This window comes from Spinacia oleracea, chromosome 5, assembly GCF_020520425.1.
Source record: "Spinacia oleracea cultivar Varoflay chromosome 5, BTI_SOV_V1, whole genome shotgun sequence".
Lineage (NCBI taxonomy): Eukaryota > Viridiplantae > Streptophyta > Magnoliopsida > Caryophyllales > Amaranthaceae > Spinacia > Spinacia oleracea.
Window position 1 is genome coordinate 71083595 of NC_079491.1, and position 19479 is coordinate 71103073.

The following is a 19479-nucleotide window of genomic DNA, read 5'->3' on the forward strand; positions in this document are numbered from 1 at the left end:
TTTGTAGGAAAAACCACGACCTATCAGAGGAAAACAACAGCCTGGTTGAAGAGGCTTCCCCTATTTTCACACTTAAGCATTTTCTTCGCAGAAACAGTTGGCGCCGTCTGTGGGGAAGTCAACTACAAGCCATGGTTAACACTCGACGAACCAGACAACCCTCATCCTCTCATCGATCAGAATCCCATCCCAATTATGTGTTGATGCCTACTCTGAGGAACGGAGATGATCACGAATCCCCGCCCAAACCAATCAAATGCCAATCAAGATGCACGCCGGATAATTGAAGAGCGACAGTTACACAGAGGATAACTCGATGCTCGGGATCTCTTGCACAGGAGGCGCCTCGAACAAGCCAGAGAAGCCATCAGGAATGATAGGATCACCCGAGGTCTACCCCCCTCTAGTGTCAAGACTACGGTTTCTGCACGAGAGCACCCCACTCCTTCAAAGCAAGTCGAGTCGATCGAGGTCAGCTCCCGGAGGACATCTCCCAGGAGGTAATCACCTTCTCCCACAAGGAGGCGTCACTCACCCTCCAGCCGTAGAGGCCATTCCCCCAAGACAAGGACTTCACTCCCTGATCAACAGCCAAGGGCTCTTTCATCCTCTCATCGCCCTAGGCCCCGTTCACCCTCGAGAATAGAGAAGAGCCCTCCACGCCGTGAGCGAACATACTCACCTCCCCCAAAGAGTAGAGGTGGGCGTACCTCCCCAAGAGGAAGGTGGGACTCCCCCCCCCACCAAGAACCGATAGACACAGACATACCTCATCATTACAAGAGGCTCTCACCCCATTTTCCCGAGAGATAATGAACACCCCACGCCGGGATAAATTGAAGGTCCCTACCATCGAAGCTTTTGATGGAACTACTGACCCAGAAGAGCACATGGCTGCCTATGCGGCCCAAATGAGCGTCCAGACCGGGTGTGGAGCCACTTGGTGCAGATACTTCCCTACCACCTTGAAGGGTCTAGCCCTTATCTGGTTCAACAAGCATGTGGCAAAAGGAAGTATCAAGAGCTACAATGAGCTTGAAAGAGTTTTCATCAGCCAATTCGCGGCAGGTCGGAGGCACCAAAAGACAAGTGTCAACTTAATGGCAGTCAGACAAGGAGACACGGAGACCCTTCGCAATTATGTTAAGAGGTTCAATGAAGAAGTCATAAAGATACAAAATCTTAAGGACGAGACCAAGTTCGCAGCCCTCTTGGCAGGTCTTCAACCAGACGACTTCAAGTTTGAGCTAATCAGGTCTGGGGTGTCCAACTTCGAAGAAGCCATGGAAAAAGCCCAAAAGCACATCCAGGCCACAGATGTCTGCAAAATCAGTTGGGGGGGTGAGCGTAGCACAAGGCAAAAACAAAAGCCAAGTTGGGGAGAGACCTCAAAACCGGAAAAGAAGAAGAAAGAGAGTGACAGCCCCGATCGAACTCAACCCTCCCTCAAAAGGTCAGTAATAACCGAAGACCATGGTGAGGATCCGAGGTACAACTGTAGACACCTACTTTTGTCCCCATTCCCGAAAGGGAAAGGTTCGATGATGAAAGCATAAATCTCCACTTGACAACGCATCTCCTATAAAATAAACGAATCTCAATTCCCCTTTTCATTTCACCCGAAACCTGCTATTTATAGAAACCTGCTAAAAATAGTAACTGCCGTAAAGGGTAGCTTCTAAAAGTGGCAAGTCATAAAAGATAGAAACCTATCAGAATTAGGTGTTGCACTCCAACATAAATCCTAAATGAGATAGAAAACTGCGAGAATCCTATTCCTAATATGATTCGGAAATAATAGTTACGTATTAATTAAAATCCTAACGAGCCTAGAGTTCGTAACGGGCCCAGACGCATCCCGTCACAAGGTTAATACGCACTAAAAGGCTCGATTAAGTCTCAAACTCTACGGATTTCAGGAATCCGAATCTGACTAAGAAAACAGCCCAGACCCTATTTTCAACGCCTGGCTATGGGCGCCGAAATCTTCGGCGCCCAGGCCTGGGCGCTGAAAATACCTGTGTACGTGTTTTTTCCTAATTCTTTGTGGATTAGAACTCTGCAATTCTGTCTTTCCACGAACTCTTCCCTATAAATACAGCCCCAAATTCGACGTGAAAAGGAACACACAACACATAATTATATTCTGAGTATTGACTCCAACCCTTAGCCTAAGCCTCACGCTGCGTAATTGTTCACGCGTTCTGTCGCAATCGATCCATAAATAGAACAGAACGTATCCTGTCCCATGATTGAGATTCGTTATATAAAAAGGAGAAATAGAAAAGTCAAAGTGGTTAGTTTTCTGAGAACCGTGACGCACCTCTCAAGGGTGCGTCGTAATGTGTCCCTTTTCGATGATTTAAGTGCTTTCCTCGCCCTTTTTATGAACTGTTAAACTAACTAAATCTGATTGTTCTATCACGCCTAACAAATATAATATTTTCGGGAAATTGGATTATCATGCTAGGTCCCTTAATACTATTTAAATCAGATAATCACGATCGATCTAGTATTATATGTTGCATATTGCTAAAATCAACTCAGATTAGTTTAATAGTTAACGCATGTCCCTTCAATTATTTATGCTGAGCTAGTAAGGATATCCTTCCTCTGGAGTTATTGACGAGCGAAGTACTCCTCTCGGTAGTTACAGTCCCCCGAACCCTCAATCTCTACCTTGCGGGTGTATGTTGAGAGATCCCCACACCAGGGATCACAAGGGAACCTACGGCCGTCGTGGTAAAACATAATTGCACTCCCTTTATGTCACGATAACCGGGTTTTGTCAGTTTTTCTCATTGTCGTTAAAAACTGAATGGCGACTCCTATATTACTAGTCAATTGGGTGTAAACTCACAGGAAATCCAATTACACTTGATTGAATAAAAAGAATCGTCACACCCACGAGGGACGAGGTCACGCATTAGCCTCGTGCTTTTTCGACCCTCTCACAGTGGCGACTCCGCTGGGGATAGTGAAGGAAATACTCGTGCTTGTAGGTAATCAAAATAGCCGAAGGGTGAAACGATCCTACCCCGCGTTTATTTCCCCATCAAGTTGGGACGACCTGAAAATCAGCATATTAATGTGAACGGGCAGAACCGCATTACGAATCTCGGCTCCCTCGGGAGTTGGGACTAAGGATACCTTTTTTCGCCAATAGGGGGGTGCATACGCCGCGCATGTTGCCCACTCTGTACTTGTGCAGGTAGTACACCTATCTCGAACCCAATCGCTCGCTCATTAGGTCCCTCTCGCCTGCATGCCCCCTTGGCTTGCACTTGCGGGTTGGCCTCTTGAGCGAAATTCGTCTGTTGAAGACACTACCTCGACCGGGGCATGTGTTGGATCTACGATAGAAGCGGTACCAAGCCAGGCGCAAATAAACTACCCATAGAAGCCTATCATAAACTACGTGACATATTTAATTTTCAAATCCATGTTTGTAATTTAGTTATGTGTAGCGAAATATGTGATTGTGTGTGACAAACTATCCTAGAAAACCAACGACCTTAAAAATTGCCTAAACATTCATAGACTAATTTGCCAAAGAGTTATACCGAAACACGTGTTCCGCAAACCCGAATGATCGCCACAAAAATAAGCGACGCTCGGGATGGCCGTAACGAATCCCAGAAACGCTGCTACGCGTAAAGGACGTTATTAGGCAAGCACGCAAATCGAAGTCGCATAAACAGAAGACAGAAAACGAGAACCAGCCAGGGACGCATTTTCAACGCCCCTGGCTGGGCGCCAGAATTTCTCACGCCCCTCGCTGGGCGCTGAAGTTGCTGCTTGGCCTTCTGGTCAGGCGCAGCAGCCTCGGTGCCCGCGCGAAAGGAAAATACGTAGCACAAAAAAATGTTCGGAAAAAGAATTGCTACGAGGGCGTAAGAAAAGCACTCGATTTCAAAAGCGACTCGTAAAAAATTAATAACTCTTTGTGTCGTTGTTAGGCCTCCTACGACGACAATGCTCGGCACCAAAACCGAACATGCCAACAACTATGAATGTCACACGGGCAAGTGTTTCGAAAATCCAAAGAATGACAAAAAAAAAGAGACCAAAAAGTGTAACCAATAAAAGAAAGAATGAAGAACCAATAGAGAGAGTCGAAGTCTAGACTAAGTAATGCTTGAAACTTTGGGAACCTAAACTTTAGCTTATCTTATGCCTAGGACTGGTCCTGCCACTTGGTGCCGATCAGGGAATCAACGGTTAGTGCGTCTCGAAGATACATCACCAACATCAGGTTTAGTGACTCCAAGCTCCGTCCGTCATCCCTCCTTTCAAGGATCTTTGCTTCCCCAACCTCGATTTTCACCTTCAAACATGTCCATCGAAGATTTGCAAGAGCAAATGGCTCAAATGACCCGACTCATGGGCCAACTGAAAATGGAAAATGATGCTTTAGCGGGTGCGCAAGCCAAAAATGACCACGATAACGAGAAGAGGATTGAAAAAATGGTCCTACAACAAACCATGGGGAGCAAATACTTCTCCCTCGATCCTGAACCTTTTCCTGGCAAACTACCAGAAAAGTTCAGTTCATCTGACTTACCAAAGTTCAAGGCCACGGACAACCCCCGTGATCATCTACTTAGCTTTGTGAATGCCATGAACTTGAAAGGCGTGGACAAGTCCATGTATTTACCTGCCTTTCCTTTGTCCTTGGAACCTGTGCCGCTCAAATGGTACTATCACCAGGACCCTAAGCTCTTCCCCACTTGGGAAGACTTTGTCAATGTCTTCATCAAGCAATACTCGTCGAACATGGATTTCCAAGTCACCATGCGCGAGCTGGAAGTTCTCTTCCAAAAGAAAAATGAGGGTTTCACGACCTACTTTGCTAGATGGAGGGACCATGCGGCCCAGCTAATCAATAGGCCTCCCGAAACAGAATTGGTCCAAAAATTCATTGACAACCTGGACCCGGCTTACAGACAACACCTTAGGTACCTAGGACTTGACACTTTCAAAAGAGTTTATGATGTGGGAATAAAGATCGAGGATGACCTCGCCAAAACCATACAAAGCAAACCCACATATAAAAACAACACCTATAATCGGGGTAACACATCCCAAGCCCAAGAAGTCCATGCTGTGGAAGAGACTCCCGCCCGAAGAAGCCCTGGGAGATGGGTCCGAGACCGAAAGTTTGCCCCACTCGGGTCGACTTTGGTACAAGCCTTTGAAAGACTAACCAATCAAGGAAAGTTGAGGCCTATAGGCCCCACCCGTGACCCTCCTGTCAAAAGAAAATATTAGGTCGAAGGTACTTACTGCAAATTCCATCAAGGAAATGGGCATGACACTGAAAACTGCTGGAATCTAAAACATACGATCCAGGACATGATAGAGGATGAAGTGATACCTCTCCCTAACGTTGGCAAACCCAACAACAACAAGAGCCCACTCGGCTCTTGTCACATCTCTCTCGACCAACCAGAGAATTTCGACCCCACGGTGTACATTACACCTCAAGGTGCACCACTCGCTGTGGTCCCTATGGATCGAATCGAGAGAGAAGTGTGCGGTGTGTGGAATGATGATGTTGAAGATATTTACCTACACTAGTGGAAAAAACCCCTGTTGTAGCCCCCTTGTTGAGGGGGGCATATATAAGTGAGCCTCAATAACCCCTTAGTCAACGCGGGTCAAAAGTTTAAGCATGTGGTTGGGGCGGGCTTTTGTTAGGTTCGCTTCTACAGATCCTGTTGAAGGGGGCTTTAGTTTGCCCGCCTCAATAGGTAGTATTCAAAAAGGGCGGGCTTCTTGTTGTTCGCTTCAATAGATATTCACAAAATTTAAATCAATTAAAACACACCTCTCTCACCGCCAAACACGCACTGGGCAATTTATTCGAACAAAGCAAGAACAGTCGCCGCTCCTCACCGCGCGGCTCCACCACCACCACCACCACCATCACCTTCCTCGCCTTCTCTTCCATAACGGTCGCCGCCGACCGTCGTCTTCCCTATCTCGGTTGACTCTGTTTCACACAGTGCCGCAATATATCAAGGTTAGGTTATAATTGATTCTTGTTTTACTTGGTCTTAAAATTCAGTTTCTCTTCAATTAGTTGAGCATAATGAGTTGATTATGCAGAGAATTTAGGCTAATGTTTCAATATTGGATGAATTTACAAATTAGGGTTTGATATTTGTGGTTTTTCTAGTTCAGTTACAAAATAGATGTTAGGTTAAATTTTTCTAGTTCAGTTACAAAATAGAAGTTAGTGATATGGGTTTTGTGTCTAAATGATGAAGGTCTCTTTTATGGTGATGGTTTATGTAAGCTATGTGAGTAGCTCGATCCAAAGTATGCAGATGAAATGAAGTGTTTGAACTTTTAAGTGGAGCGAATCGATATGAATCTGTTGAAAATATGTCTGCATAAAATATACTCATGTGTTCATTGTAATATTGATAGTTTATTAATGATGTAAACTAATCGTTGATATTGGATTGTAGCTTTATAGGCTCTAAAATTACCATAGCTTGATGTATTCACTATAGTATATTGTGATGTTTTTTGTACACGCTTATCTACAATATTCTGATGTATGACAGTGGAGACTGTTGTTGCTGCTGCTTTGATTTTCAAGTTCTTTTAGTTCCATTTTTATTATGCTACAATATTGCTCTTGCTATTGTTGAGTTCCTATTCTGGGGTTTTGTGAGATCGGAAACTGTCCATAGACAGCTGCCTGTGGGGCTTTGACAGGTTCAACAAGGACTAAAATAGGTGCAACAATAAACTTTGTCACCTTCTACTTGGTTGCATTGCCTGTACTAGTTGTTATGGCATTTTCGGTCAAGGTTGGATTTATCGGTCTGTGGTTTGGGCTCGCAGCAGCTCAACCAGCTGGTGTACCTGATGCAACCAGCTGGTGTACCTGATATAGCCTGCTACAGTATCTGATAATAACGCAGATTGTAAACACTTCTTTATTGCAAGTATTATGTTAACGGTGTGAAAAAAACTAGTCTGCCCCCCTAGAGATTTTTTTAGTCTTTTTTTGTTTCTTGGTTAAAAATTTAATCAAGCCAGGTCGTCGAGCACCTGTCAAAATTTGAAAATGTATGCACAGTCCGCAGCAAACCTCCGTGCCTCTTCCTTTGCCGAGGACCAGTCTCATATTAACTAGTTCTACTTACAAGGCTTTTGACTATGGCTGAGTATGAGTAGTGCCAGGTCCTTGTAGCTTAACTCTTGCATAGTTGCATGCATAGGGGCTCATTCAGTTATCCATCCTGTTGCATGGAAACAAACTGTGGTTTGATATTTAACTTAAGAAAGGACTTTAATAACCAAATTAGGAGATTCTATAGCTATGTTATTTTATGTGGAGCTTTTTCCTTTCTGTTACTTTTCAACTAAATCTAATAGCATTTGCTTACTTCTAATTTTCAAGGGAGATGAAGCATCATTGCAAAAAGCGCTGCATTTGGTGTACAACCTCAATCAGGACTGTGTAGATGTTCTGTTTTATGCTTCTTGGTGCCAGTTCTCGAGGAACTTCAGACCAAGCTATTCAACCCTGTCTTCCTTATATCCATCTATTCCTCATTTTGCAATAGAAGAATCAGCCATCAGACCAAGGTTTGGACTTAAAACCAAATCTTAGTTTTTTTTAACTCACCAGTTCTACGCACTGATCTGCACAGCTCAGATCAGAACTGTGCAGATCAATGCACAGAACTGATCAGAACTGACCAGTTCTGTGCACTGATCTGCACAGTTCTGATCTGAGCTGTGCAGATCAATGCACAGAACTGATCAGAACTGACCAGTTTTGTGCACTGATCTGCACAGTTCTGATCTGAGCTGTGCAGATCAGTGCACAGAACTGATCAGAACTGACCAGTTCTGTGCACTGATCTGCACAGTTCTGATCTGAGCTGTGCAGATCAGTGCACAGAACTGATCAGAACTGACCAGTTCTGTGCACTGATCTGCACAGTTCTGATCTGAGCTGTGCAGATCAGTGCACATAACTGCACAGTTCTGATCAGTTTTGTCCACTGATCTGCACAGTTCTGATCTGGGCAGTGCAGATCAGTGCACAGAACAGAACTGATCAGTGCACTGAGAAGCTAAAACAGTACTTCATGCATGTAAATTACACCTTCAAACATGTAAATTACACCATACTGTAAGCAAAGTATCAAATTGTAAACAAAGTCATCTTCAAAACGGTTTTTATGTACTTATCCATCATCAACCACCAGAAAGCAAACATCAGAAACTAAGCTAGTATAGTTCTTGTGTCAAAATTAAGATTGCATCATTAGAGAACAAAGATCTTATGCCAAGCTAGTATAGTTCTTGTGTCAAAATTAAGAATTTGTGGCTTGATTTATCTAATTCTGTGTAAAACCTTGTGTTATTAGAAATGAGTCGTCGTTGGATGTACGGTGACCATACTACGGTGGAATACTTGAGTGGGGTTGAGGAGTTCCTTAGATGTGCTTTAGCACACCAACGGAATACGAAAGCCGCAAAGATCTATTGTCCTTGCCGTGATTGTAACAATGTAAGGCGGTTAGCTGATATTGATGAAATTGAGGATCATTTATTTCGTCGTGGGTTTAAGCAAGATTACCATGTCTGGTTTTGGCATGGTGAGAAAATACTTGATCGTCCAAGTTCTAGTGTGAATGAATTTGATGTTCTGGCAGAGAGTGATGAGAGTGATGAGAGTGATTCTGATATTTCTGAGAATAATGAGATGGATGATGATGAGCAAGAAGATAATGAAATAAATGAAATGATGGATGCGGTGAAAGATCACTTGAATGAACGACCTCACATACTCGAGCAGGTATTAAAGGCTGCTGAGACGCCTTTGTACCCTGGGTGTACAAAATTCAAATTGTTAGAATGTGTGGCATCACTTTCCAACTTGAAAGCGGAGAGTGGTTGGACCGAAGAAAGTTTCACGAAATTATTGAAACGACTAGGTCTTTGGTTTCCCGATGGCAATGACATTCCCACCTCTGCCTATTATGCCAACAAATTGACGAATCCCTTAGGCTTAGAGGCCGTCAAGATAGATGCTTGCCCAAATGATTGTATTCTTTACAGAAAAGAGTATGAAAATTTGGATAAGTGTCCAACGTGTTCTATGTCGCGTTACAAGCGTAAAGGGGCCAATTCAGCTAAGAGGGGACCGCCCGCCAAGGTATTGTGGTATCTTCCGATCATACCTAGGTTTGAGCGCTTGTTCTCCGTAAAGAAGAATGCTAAGTATCTGAGGTGGCATGCGGAAGGGAGGAAGAAAGATGAATTCCTTAGACATCCGGCTGATTCTCCTCAATGGAGAACTATTGATAAGAAGTATCCTGAATTTGGCAAGGAGGTTAGAAATCTGAGACTTGCTCTATGTACAGATGGGATGAATCCATACGGCTCTCTGAGTAGTCAGCATAGCACTTGGCCGGTTCTTCTTGCAATTTACAATCTTCCTCCATGGTTGTGTATGAAACGCAAGTATATCATGTTGTCACTCCTCATCTCAGGGCCTAAGCAGCCAGGACATGATATAGATGTGTATCTCGCTCCACTCATAGATGATTTGAAATTGTTGTGGAATGAAGGTGTTCCAATGTTCGATGCTCACACCAACTCAAACTTTACATTGCGGGCAATGGTTTTCTGTACCATAAATGATTTTCCGGCCTATGGAAACTTGTCTGGGTACAAAACCAAAGGAGAACAAGCATGCCCTATATGTGAAGAGGACATGAAGCCCACACGGTTGGATCATTTCAAGAAAAATATCTACCCAGATTTCAGGAAGCACCTTAGTCGATATCATCCTTATCGTAAGAAGAAGAAGGAATTCAATGGGTTCACCGAGGAAGGAGTAGCTCGTACACCTTTGACAGGATCACAAGTTTATGAACGTATCAAAAATGTTGAAACCAAATACGGTAAGTGCTTCAAGTCCAAGTCTAAAAAGGGTGTTTTATGGAAGAAAGTGTCTCCATTATGGGATCTTCCCTACTGGAAAGATTTGTCGGTTAGGCATTGTCTCGATGTAATGCACATTGAGAAAAATGTGTGCGATGCTATCATCGGGACTTTGCTAAACATACCAGGAAAGACCAAGGACAATGAGAATGTGCGGAAAGATATGAAAAAGAAGAATATTCGACCAGATTTGTGGCCTGTTAAAAAAAAGGATGGTACAAAGACCTTTCTGCCTCCAGCGTGTTACACAATGTCGAGAAAGGAGAAGAAGAAGTTTTGTGAGTGCTTACATGGCATTAAGGTTCCCTCGGGATATTCGTCGAATGTTAAGCGCCTAGTGTCTCTCTCGGACCTTAGGTTGATTGGTATGAAGTCTCATGATTGTCATGCACTGATTAATGTATTTTTGCCAATTGCACTTCGTGGGATATTGCCGAAACACGTGAGACATGTTATAACAAAACTTTGTTTGTTTTTCAATTCCATATGTGCTAAGGTGATTGATCCGGAGACTTTGGATGCTTTGCACAATGATGTTGTTGAAACTCTATGTCGATTTGAAATGTATTTTCCGCCTTCTTTCTTTGATATAATGGTGCATTTGATTGTCCATTTAGTTCGCGAAGTCAAGTTATGTGGTCCGGTGTTCTTAAGATGGATGTATCCTTTTGAGAGATTTTTTAAGACTTTAAAGGACAAAGCAAGGAATCCGGCTAATCCAGAGGGTAGTATCATTCGGGGAGTCCTTAAAGAAGAGATTTATGGATATCTAGCTGAGTTTTTGTCAAGCCTTGAACCAATAGGACTTCCAAAATCTCGACATGTTGGTAGGCTCGCAGGGGAGGGAGTAATTGGTAAAAATGTGATATCTCCTCCATCGGAGAGGAAGAAGAAGGCACATCTTTGTGTGTTGCAGCATCTTACAGAGGTTCATCCTTATTTAGAAAAGCATCTGCTTGAATTGCAACATTGTAATCCTAAGTTGAAGGAAAGAGCGTTGATGCGGGAACATAATCGCACATTTATTGAATGGTTTAAGAAGGAAGTTGGAAAGAAACAAGACCATGATGTTTCTGATACGATCAAGTGGTTATCTCGAGGTCCTCGACTATGTGTTCGATCTTTTGAAGGATATGATATCAATGGGTTCACATTCTACACTAGAAGGCAAGATGAAAAGAGTGTAGTGCAAAATAGTGGAGTAAAGGTTGTTGCATCATCTAGGGTCTATGCAAGCGCTAAGGATAAAAGGCCGGTTGATTCAACACAATCATATTATGGTGTTATCGAAGAAATATGGGAGCTTGATTATACCTATTTTGTGATCCCTGTTTTTCGGTGTCAGTGGGCTAACAACCAAAATGGTGTGAAGCGAGATGAAAATTTCCCGGGTTTAACCTTGGTGAATTTTGATCGACTAAGTGACAGTGACGAGCCATTCATTCTAGCATCACTAGCTAAGCAAGTTTTTTATGTGGTTGACAATATTGATCCTAGATGGCGTGTTGTTGCCCAAGGAAAAAGACATATTTTGGGTATTGATGATGTTGTAGATGAAGATGAGTATGATGAGTATGATGACACACCTCCGTTACCAATGGTTGTTCAACCATTGCCAGAAGAGGAGGATGCAAATAATACTAATCATATGCGTACAGATCATACGGAAGGAATATGGGTTACGAATCGTAATTGAAACATACATGTGTAAGTTCGGGCTTCACTTCTGATGCATTGTTGAAGTTTTTGACTTTGTTCTTTCTATTCATATCTGAAAGCCTGTGCGCCTTGGAATTTTTGTTATCTTGACTACTTAAATTTGAATAGTGAAGGATACTTGTGGATATTAATTCATATTTTTTTTCTAAAAATTCAACCCCAATCAATTGCCACTTGTATTGTGAAGAGGAATTGCAGTGATAGTCTCCTACTTTATCCCTCCTATTTAAGTTACTGAGAGTCTGATACTTCTAATAACTTGACTAACTTTATCTGGTTTTTTCACACAGGTGTAAACTTGGTGAATGTCGTATCCTCTTATGTGAGCCAGGTTCCAAGCACAGGTTGCAGAAATTGCAGTTGAATTTTCCTAGGTTAGTTTTCAGTACATTTTGTCTAATAATATCAATTACCTGTTCTTGTTTGCATGGCTTTGTGATTGGTAACTTAGTTTCTGATGTTTGCTTTCTGGTGGTTGATGATGGATAAGTACATAAAAACCGTTTTGAAGATGACTTTGTTTACAATTTGATACTTTGCTTACAGTATGGTGTAATTTACATGTTTGAAGGTGTAATTTACATGCATGAAGTACTGTTTTAGCTTCTCAGTGCACTGATCAGTTCTGTGCACTGATCTGCACTGCCCAAATCAGAACTGTGCAGATCAGTGGACAAAACTGATCAGAACTGTGCAGTTATGTGCACTGATCTGCACAGCTCAGATCAGAACTGTGCAGATCAGTGCACAGAACTGGTCAGTTCTGATCAGTTCTGTGCACTGATCTGCACAGCTCAGATCAGAACTGTGCAGATCAGTGCACAGAACTGGTCAGTTCTGATCAGTTCTGTGCACTGATCTGCACAGCTCAGATCAGAACTGTGCAGATCAGTGCACAAAACTGGTCAGTTCTGATCAGTTCTGTGCACTGATCTGCACAGCTCAGATCAGAACTGTGCAGATCAGTGCACAGAACTGGTCAGTTCTGATCAGTTCTGTGCATTGATCTGCACAGTTCTGATCTGAGCTGTGCAGATCAGTGCGTAGAACTGGTGAGTTATGATTTTTTTTTTGGGTTGTTTTTTTAGGTGAGTTTTGATTTGGGATTGTTTTGCATGTTAGGTGTAATACCATAAGGCCATTATTTTAGGTATAGCTTTGTAAATGGCCAATTGTAGCATTTTGCCCAGAACTGTGCAGTTATGTGCACTGATCTGCACAGCTCAGATCAGAACTGTGCAGATCAGTGCACAGAACTGGTCAGTTCTGATCAGTTCTGTGCACTGATCTGCACAGCTCAGATCAGAACTGTGCAGATCAGTGCACAGAACTGGTCAGTTCTGATCAGTTCTGTGCACTGATCTGCACAGCTCAGATCAGAACTGTGCAGATCAGTGCACAGAACTGGTCAGTTCTGATCAGTTCTGTGCATTGATCTGCACAGCTCAGATCAGAACTGTGCAGATCAGTGCACAAAACTGGTCAGGTTCTGATCAGTTCTGTGCACTGATCTGCACAGCTCAGATCAGAACTGTGCAGATCAGTGCACAGAACTGGTCAGTTCTGATCAGTTCTGTGCATTGATCTGCACAGTTCTGATCTGAGCTGTGCAGATCAGTGCGTAGAACTGGTGAGTTATGATTTTTTTTTGGGTTGTTTTTTTAGGTGAGGTTTGATTTGGGATTGTTTTGCATGTTAGGTGTAATACCATAAGGCCATTATTTTAGGTATAGCTTTGTAAATGGCCAATTGTAGCATTTTGCTCTCTTTTCTAAGTATTGCTCCCTTTACTAAGTATTGCTCTCTTTTCTTTGTTGCAGGACCGTAGCTACCATGGATGATCATCGTGATAATGAAATACAGGGAATTGATGGAGCTAGTCATCCTACGGGGGAATCACAAGGTACCAACACTAGTAAAAAGACCAAATTCCGTGGTCCGTCAAAAGGAGTTCAAGCCAAAAAGCCTATGCATCTTCAGTATAATCAATATGGAATCCCCGATGGAGAATGGTCAGGAGAATACGGGAAGCAAGTTGGGTCTTGTGCTGCTAGAATTAACATTAATGTGAAAGAATATTCAACGTTAGATGAACACACAAAGAAGGGGTTTTGGGAGGAGACCAAGGTAAACATTGAATAAAAACTTGATTTGTATTCTCCTAGATTATCTATTTGTGTAGCATACGTTTCTAACAATCTCTTATCCATAAAATTAACAGCTTCTGTTCCACATTATTGATGATCCGGCTAAAAGGAGAGAAAAATATTTTCATATGTGTGTGGCGAAACGCTTTGGAGCTTTCAAGTCCAGGTTAACGCGGCGTTGGATAACTAAGAAAGAAAAAATGCCGAAACATCAGACAAATGACATGCCTTGGGACATCTACCATCAAATCACAGAGGATGATTGGAAAACATTTGTGATAGAACGAAACAAGCCGGAGATGTTGGTAATAATGAATTTACTTTGCTAGATATTTTTTTATATAATTATATGATTAGTTTGTTGTTGCCATCTTTAAATGTTCGACATGTTCTTTATGTGTTTTTTGACAGGTTCGTAGAGAAAAAGCAAGTAAAAGTGCATTACAAAACAAGCACCCACATCGCACAGGCCAAAAGGGTTATGTTAGAAAGAGACCAGAGTGGATAAATGATGGGCGACTACCGCCAGAGGCAGCTTTAACCCTCTCAAGTGACTCCTCCTCAATGACCTCATCACTCACCACAGCGCCAGATAGATTTAAGAAGTTTAGATCAGTAGAGTGGATCTTGGCTCATCAAGTTAAAAACAAAGAGGGAAAGTGGGAAGTTGACCCGAATGATAAAGAAGCCGTAAATATTGCTAAGATGGCTGTAAGTGCATATGAAATTTTACGTTCTATATCCTTTTCTTTCCTAATTCCTAGTTCTATTGCTAAGATTGCTTCTCCTTTCCATCATGTATACCATCTAATTTTTACTTTCCTAATTCTTATAGTTGGAGTACATAGAAGAAGAGGGAAAAGGAAATATTTCATTCACCCAGGGAGAAGATGCCCTCACCAAGGCTATGGGAAAAAAGGATCACCGTGGGCGTGTCAAGGCAACAGGTGGAGTTAATGTCGGTTACAAAGTTGCTTTCGGTCCAATAGACCGAAGTAGTAGATGTGGCCATATTGAACCATCACCGGAGGCTATCGAATCAATCAGAGCTTCGGTGAGAAGGGAGTTTGAAGATCAATTAGAGAGAAAGGTGGCGGAGGCCCTCCAAAACCAACTAGCCACATTGAAAGCAACCGGTCAACTACACACCCTCTCTACCCCCGCACTTGATTCTGCTCTTGTAAGTGATGAGTTTGATGTTAACCGTGCACTCGTAACCTGTTGTCCGAGTTCATCGCAGCAACCACGCGAGCTGAAGGTATATATTCTCTATAGTGCATACACTCAAAACACCCCTAGCTAGGTTTTTAATATTGTACTTTGTAGTGATTTCTGAAATTTTGTAAATTTATTTGTGAAGGCCATAACTCCATGTCGTCTTGCCCTTGAGGATAAAGTTTTGGGTAACAAAGTGATAGTGGCAGATGGTATGGCGTACCCATTGGATGGTTCGTTGCACCAACACTTTAGATCGATGAAGCCTAGTCATTATAAGGTCCAAGTTGATTGTATTTACGACGGACATGATGATGACACTCTTCCGGTACCTACTGGAGATGGATTCAATAACTTAGGCAGGGCTCTTGCTAGTTTTGTGCAATGGCCAATTCACTTGGTGATTTTCGAAGAAGACGAGGTATAACTTTTTAATTATTAATTGTCATTCATTGCGTTATGCATCTGTTTAGAATTAGATTCAGAGCCTTGAACTCCTTTGGTTTCTACCTCTGTTTAGGAGTACTCTACTCCACGCCCAACAAAGAAGTCCAGGAGTCAGATTTTTGAAGAGGTGGTTGGTAGCTCCAAAGAGAAGAAAAACGAATTAATTGTCAAAGAGAAGACAACAGAATTAGTTGTCAAAGATAAGACAACAGAATTAATTGTCAAAGAGAAGGCAACACTTGATTTAGGGTCCAAAGAGAAGACAACACTGAAGTTAACGGCCAAGGTAAACCATATGCTTCCCACTCCCCTGTGCTTCAACACTGAAATCAAAACTGAACTTTTCATGCTAGCTTAACATTATTGTTACAGGGAAATTCATGCTCAAATAAGTTGGAGTCGAAATCGAAGTCGAAGAACTCTAAGACGGCCAAAGAGATGGTAGGTAGTTGTGATCGTAAAACTGAAGAATCAGCCGCCAAAAGTAAGAAGCAAAATTTGGCAGACGACACAATTCAAGGTCTTGGCCCATCATGCAATTATTTGAAGTTTATCATCAATACGGCGCCCGGTGATGTATATAAAAATACTTCAATCCCATTACCCGCTTCGGTTTGGCATTATGACGAAGATCGACAAACTTATGTAAATGAGGTTGACGTTGAAGAGTTCCTTAGAGGGGCGTGCCTCAACATTTCAGTGATCCAAGTCTATATGATGTAAACTTTTCCATCGATATTTTTGTTTTTGGTTTTGTCAACTATAATAGTTTTTGAAATTTTTGCATTATACATTTACTTTGTAGGTGTTTATTCCACGAACACACCTTTGCATTTGACAACTCTCAGATTGGGTTTGTTTGTCCCGAGGCAATGTCAAGCTCTAGAATCAAGGCCAACCCTCAGGCTGCATCAATGTATTTGAAAGTAGTTTTCAATGCTGAAATTGAAAAGGAGAAGAAGGGTGATCCTAACATTACCAAGTGGTTTTTGATCCCATACCATCAAGAGTAAGTGTTAGAGATTGATCGATATTTGGTAAATAGCTATGTTATTGTTATTTTCATGCATAAGGTTGCAATAACATTTATATATAATGCAGAAATCATTGGATTTTGTACGTGTTAGACCTACGTAGAGGTTGTGCGTATATTTTCGACTCTGCGATAGGTTCCAACCGAGAAAATAGTGCATGGGGAATCTTGTGTTTGTAAGTTACTTTCAATTCTTTTTAAGTTATTTCTTTTCGTGCCGAATCAGATTCATGAAGTTTTACTCAACTTCCAGGGCATACCAAGTGTACAAGTTTAATGATGGGATTTGTCCGAATAGAGCGACTATGCAGGGGTTGAAAGGCTTCCATGTAAAGGTATATCATGCTTACTAATTAGCTTTACTTTTTTTTTTGGGTAACTACTTGGATATATAATTTATGATTTATCTCCAAATCAGTGTGCTCAACAAGTCGGCGCCCGCGAGTGTGGCTATTACGTTATGAAGTTCATGCATGAAATAGTCACGTTACACCATAAAACTGATGAGCGGTTAGACAATGTTCGTTCTTTTACCATATGTTAGTTGAACTACTAATACTAGTACTTTTACGTAGTAGAATTCTTAATTTACAAGTAGCATTACTTATCATGTTACTTATTTCAGGCTTACACTCCAAGAAATGCGCCTTATACCGATGAGGAAATAGATGTGGTTCGTGAGCAATGGGCTAAGTTTTTTACAACCGAGTATTTATTTACTTAGGTTGTTTAGACACAAAGATGGAAGCGTTTATATCTTCATGGATTTGGTAAAGTTCTTTAATTTTTCCATAATTACAAGTCTGCTGGATTTGCTAATTTATTGCTTTGAATACTAATCTGCTGGTCTTGCTGCTGTTGCATGTGAATTCTGATCTGGTGGTCTTTAGAATTTCACTTCCATCTGTGTGTTTCTCCTCTGTTTGCTTCTGTTTAGAGCTAAAATGACATTTCCGCTCCCAACTTTGAACTAAAGAACCTAAGGACTCATTTGATTCTTATTACATGTCTAATATACATAGTTTTAACTTTCTAAAACTCATTCGAATCTATTTATGCACATTTAAGGCTCATTAGGTCGTTATAGGTCATGTTTAGAGCTAAAATGACATTTCCGCTCCCAACTTTGAACTAAAGAACCTAAGGACTCATTTGATTCTTATTACATGACTAATATACATAGTTTTAACTTTCTAAAACTCATTCGAATCTATTTATGCACATTTAAGGCTCATTAGGTCGTTATAGGTCATGTTTAGAGCTAAAATGACATTTCCGCTCCCAACTTTGAACTAAAAAACCTAAGGACTCATTTGATTCTTATTACATGATTAATATGCATAGTTTTAACTTTCTAAGACTCATTCGAATCTATTTATGCACATTTAAGGCTCATTAGGTCGTTATAGGTCATGTTTAGAGCTAAAATGACATTTCCGCTCCCAACTTTGAACTAAAAAACCTAAGGACTCATTTGATTCTTATTACATGTCTAATATGCATAGTTAAAACTTTCTAAAACTCATTCGAATCTATTTATGCACATTTAAGGCTCATTAGGTCGTTATAGGTCATGTTTAGAGCTAAAATGACATTTCCGCTCCCAACTTTGAACTAAAGAACCTAAGGACTCATTTGATTCTTATTACATGACTAATATACATAGTTTTAACTTTCTAAAACTCATTCGAATCTATTTATGCACATTTAAGGCTCATTAGGTCGTTATAGGTCATGTTTAGAGCTAAAATGACATTTCCGCTCCCAACTTTGAACTAAAAAACCTAAGGACTCATTTGATTCTTATTACATGATTAATATGCATAGTTTTAACTTTCTAAAACTCATTCGAATCTATTTATGCAAATTTAAGGCTCATTAGGTCGTTATAGGTCATGTTTAGAGCTAAAATGACATTTCCGCTCCCAACTTTGAACTAAAAAACCTAAGGACTCATTTGATTCTTATTACATGTCTAATATGCATAGTTAAAACTTTCTAAAACTCATTCGAATCTATTTATGCACATTTAAGGCTCATTAGGTCGTTATAGGTCATGTTTAGAGCTAAAATGACATTTCCGCTCCCAACTTTGAACTAAAGAACCTAAGGACTCATTTGATTCTTATTACATGACTAATATACATAGTTTTAACTTTCTAAAACTCATTCGAATCTATTTATGCACATTTAAGGCTCATTAGGTCGTTATAGGTCATGTTTAGAGCTAAAATGACATTTCCGCTCCCAACTTTGAACTAAAGAACCTAAGGACTCATTTGATTCTTATTACATGACTAATATACATAGTTTTAACTTTCTAAAACTCATTCTAATCTATTTATGCACATTTAAGGCTCATTAGGTCGTTATAGGTCATGTTTAGAGCTAAAATGACATTTCCGCTCCCAACTTTGAACTAAAGAACCTAAGGACTCATTTGATTCTTATTACATTACTAATATACATAGCTTTAACTTTCTAAAACTCATTCTAATCTACGTATGCACATTTAAGGCTCATTGGGTCGTTATAGGTCAACAACGTACTTAATTATCTCTATAGTCTGCAACTATATCTTTTAATTTTATGCTTCAATGGAATGTAAAGACAATATCGTGAGTGTAAACTTTGGTACTCATATATATTTTCCTTCCATGCAACTTGCAGGCTAGGGATCGAGTCGATTGGAAGAAAGTCAACACGACCTTACTTAAGGTTTGTAATGCATGATCTAAAGGGACCTAAGTGGCTGGATTAGAGACATTTGTTAGATTAGCTCTCTAGCCTTTTGTCTTTAGTTGTTAATATTAGTTGTAATTTGTTAGACTAGCTAGGTGTTTAAAAATTGTAAACATACGTACTATATATACGCTTTGCTCTGTTGGGTTAATATAAATGAAGTTAATGTAATGATTTATTTATCAAAGATAAGCA

General features: G+C 40.9%; 2 protein-coding genes across 2 annotated transcripts; both read left to right on the top strand.

Annotated features, from left to right (window-relative positions):
* Positions 1-7241: 7241 nt before the first annotated feature.
* On the top strand, positions 7242-16212 carry LOC130461597 (uncharacterized). Its single transcript, XM_056829750.1, has 10 exons — positions 7242-7608; positions 11991-12074; positions 13521-13827; positions 13922-14152; positions 14259-14558; positions 14683-15105; positions 15208-15483; positions 15583-15795; positions 15882-16121; positions 16177-16212. Exons 1-10 carry the CDS (start codon positions 7340-7342, stop codon positions 16210-16212), a joined length of 2379 nt encoding a protein of 792 aa, XP_056685728.1. The 5' UTR covers positions 7242-7339.
* Positions 16119-17017, top strand: LOC130460900 (uncharacterized). The gene is made up of 4 exons (XM_056828677.1): positions 16119-16228; positions 16315-16518; positions 16611-16718; positions 16796-17017. Exons 1-4 carry the CDS (start codon positions 16224-16226, stop codon positions 16893-16895), a joined length of 417 nt encoding a protein of 138 aa, XP_056684655.1. The 5' UTR covers positions 16119-16223; the 3' UTR covers positions 16896-17017.
* The last annotated feature ends 2462 nt before the right edge of the window (positions 17018-19479 follow it).

What these genes read in the sequence shown, in the direction of transcription:
- LOC130460900 (XM_056828677.1), top strand. An exon ending in TTGATCCCATACCATCAAGA is followed by an intron (nt 16,519 to 16,610) that starts GTAAGTGTTAGA and finishes TATATAATGCAG; the next exon opens with AAATCATTGGATTTTGTACG. An exon ending in GCATGGGGAATCTTGTGTTT is followed by an intron (nt 16,719 to 16,795) that starts GTAAGTTACTTT and finishes CTCAACTTCCAG; the next exon opens with GGCATACCAAGTGTACAAGT.
- LOC130461597 (XM_056829750.1), top strand. Translation starts at nt 7,340, where the DNA reads ATGTTATTTTATGTGGAGCTTTTTCCTTTCTGTTACTTTTCAACTAAA. An exon ending in TGATTTTCGAAGAAGACGAG is followed by an intron (nt 15,484 to 15,582) that starts GTATAACTTTTT and finishes ACCTCTGTTTAG; the next exon opens with GAGTACTCTACTCCACGCCC. An exon ending in CACTGAAGTTAACGGCCAAG is followed by an intron (nt 15,796 to 15,881) that starts GTAAACCATATG and finishes TTATTGTTACAG; the next exon opens with GGAAATTCATGCTCAAATAA.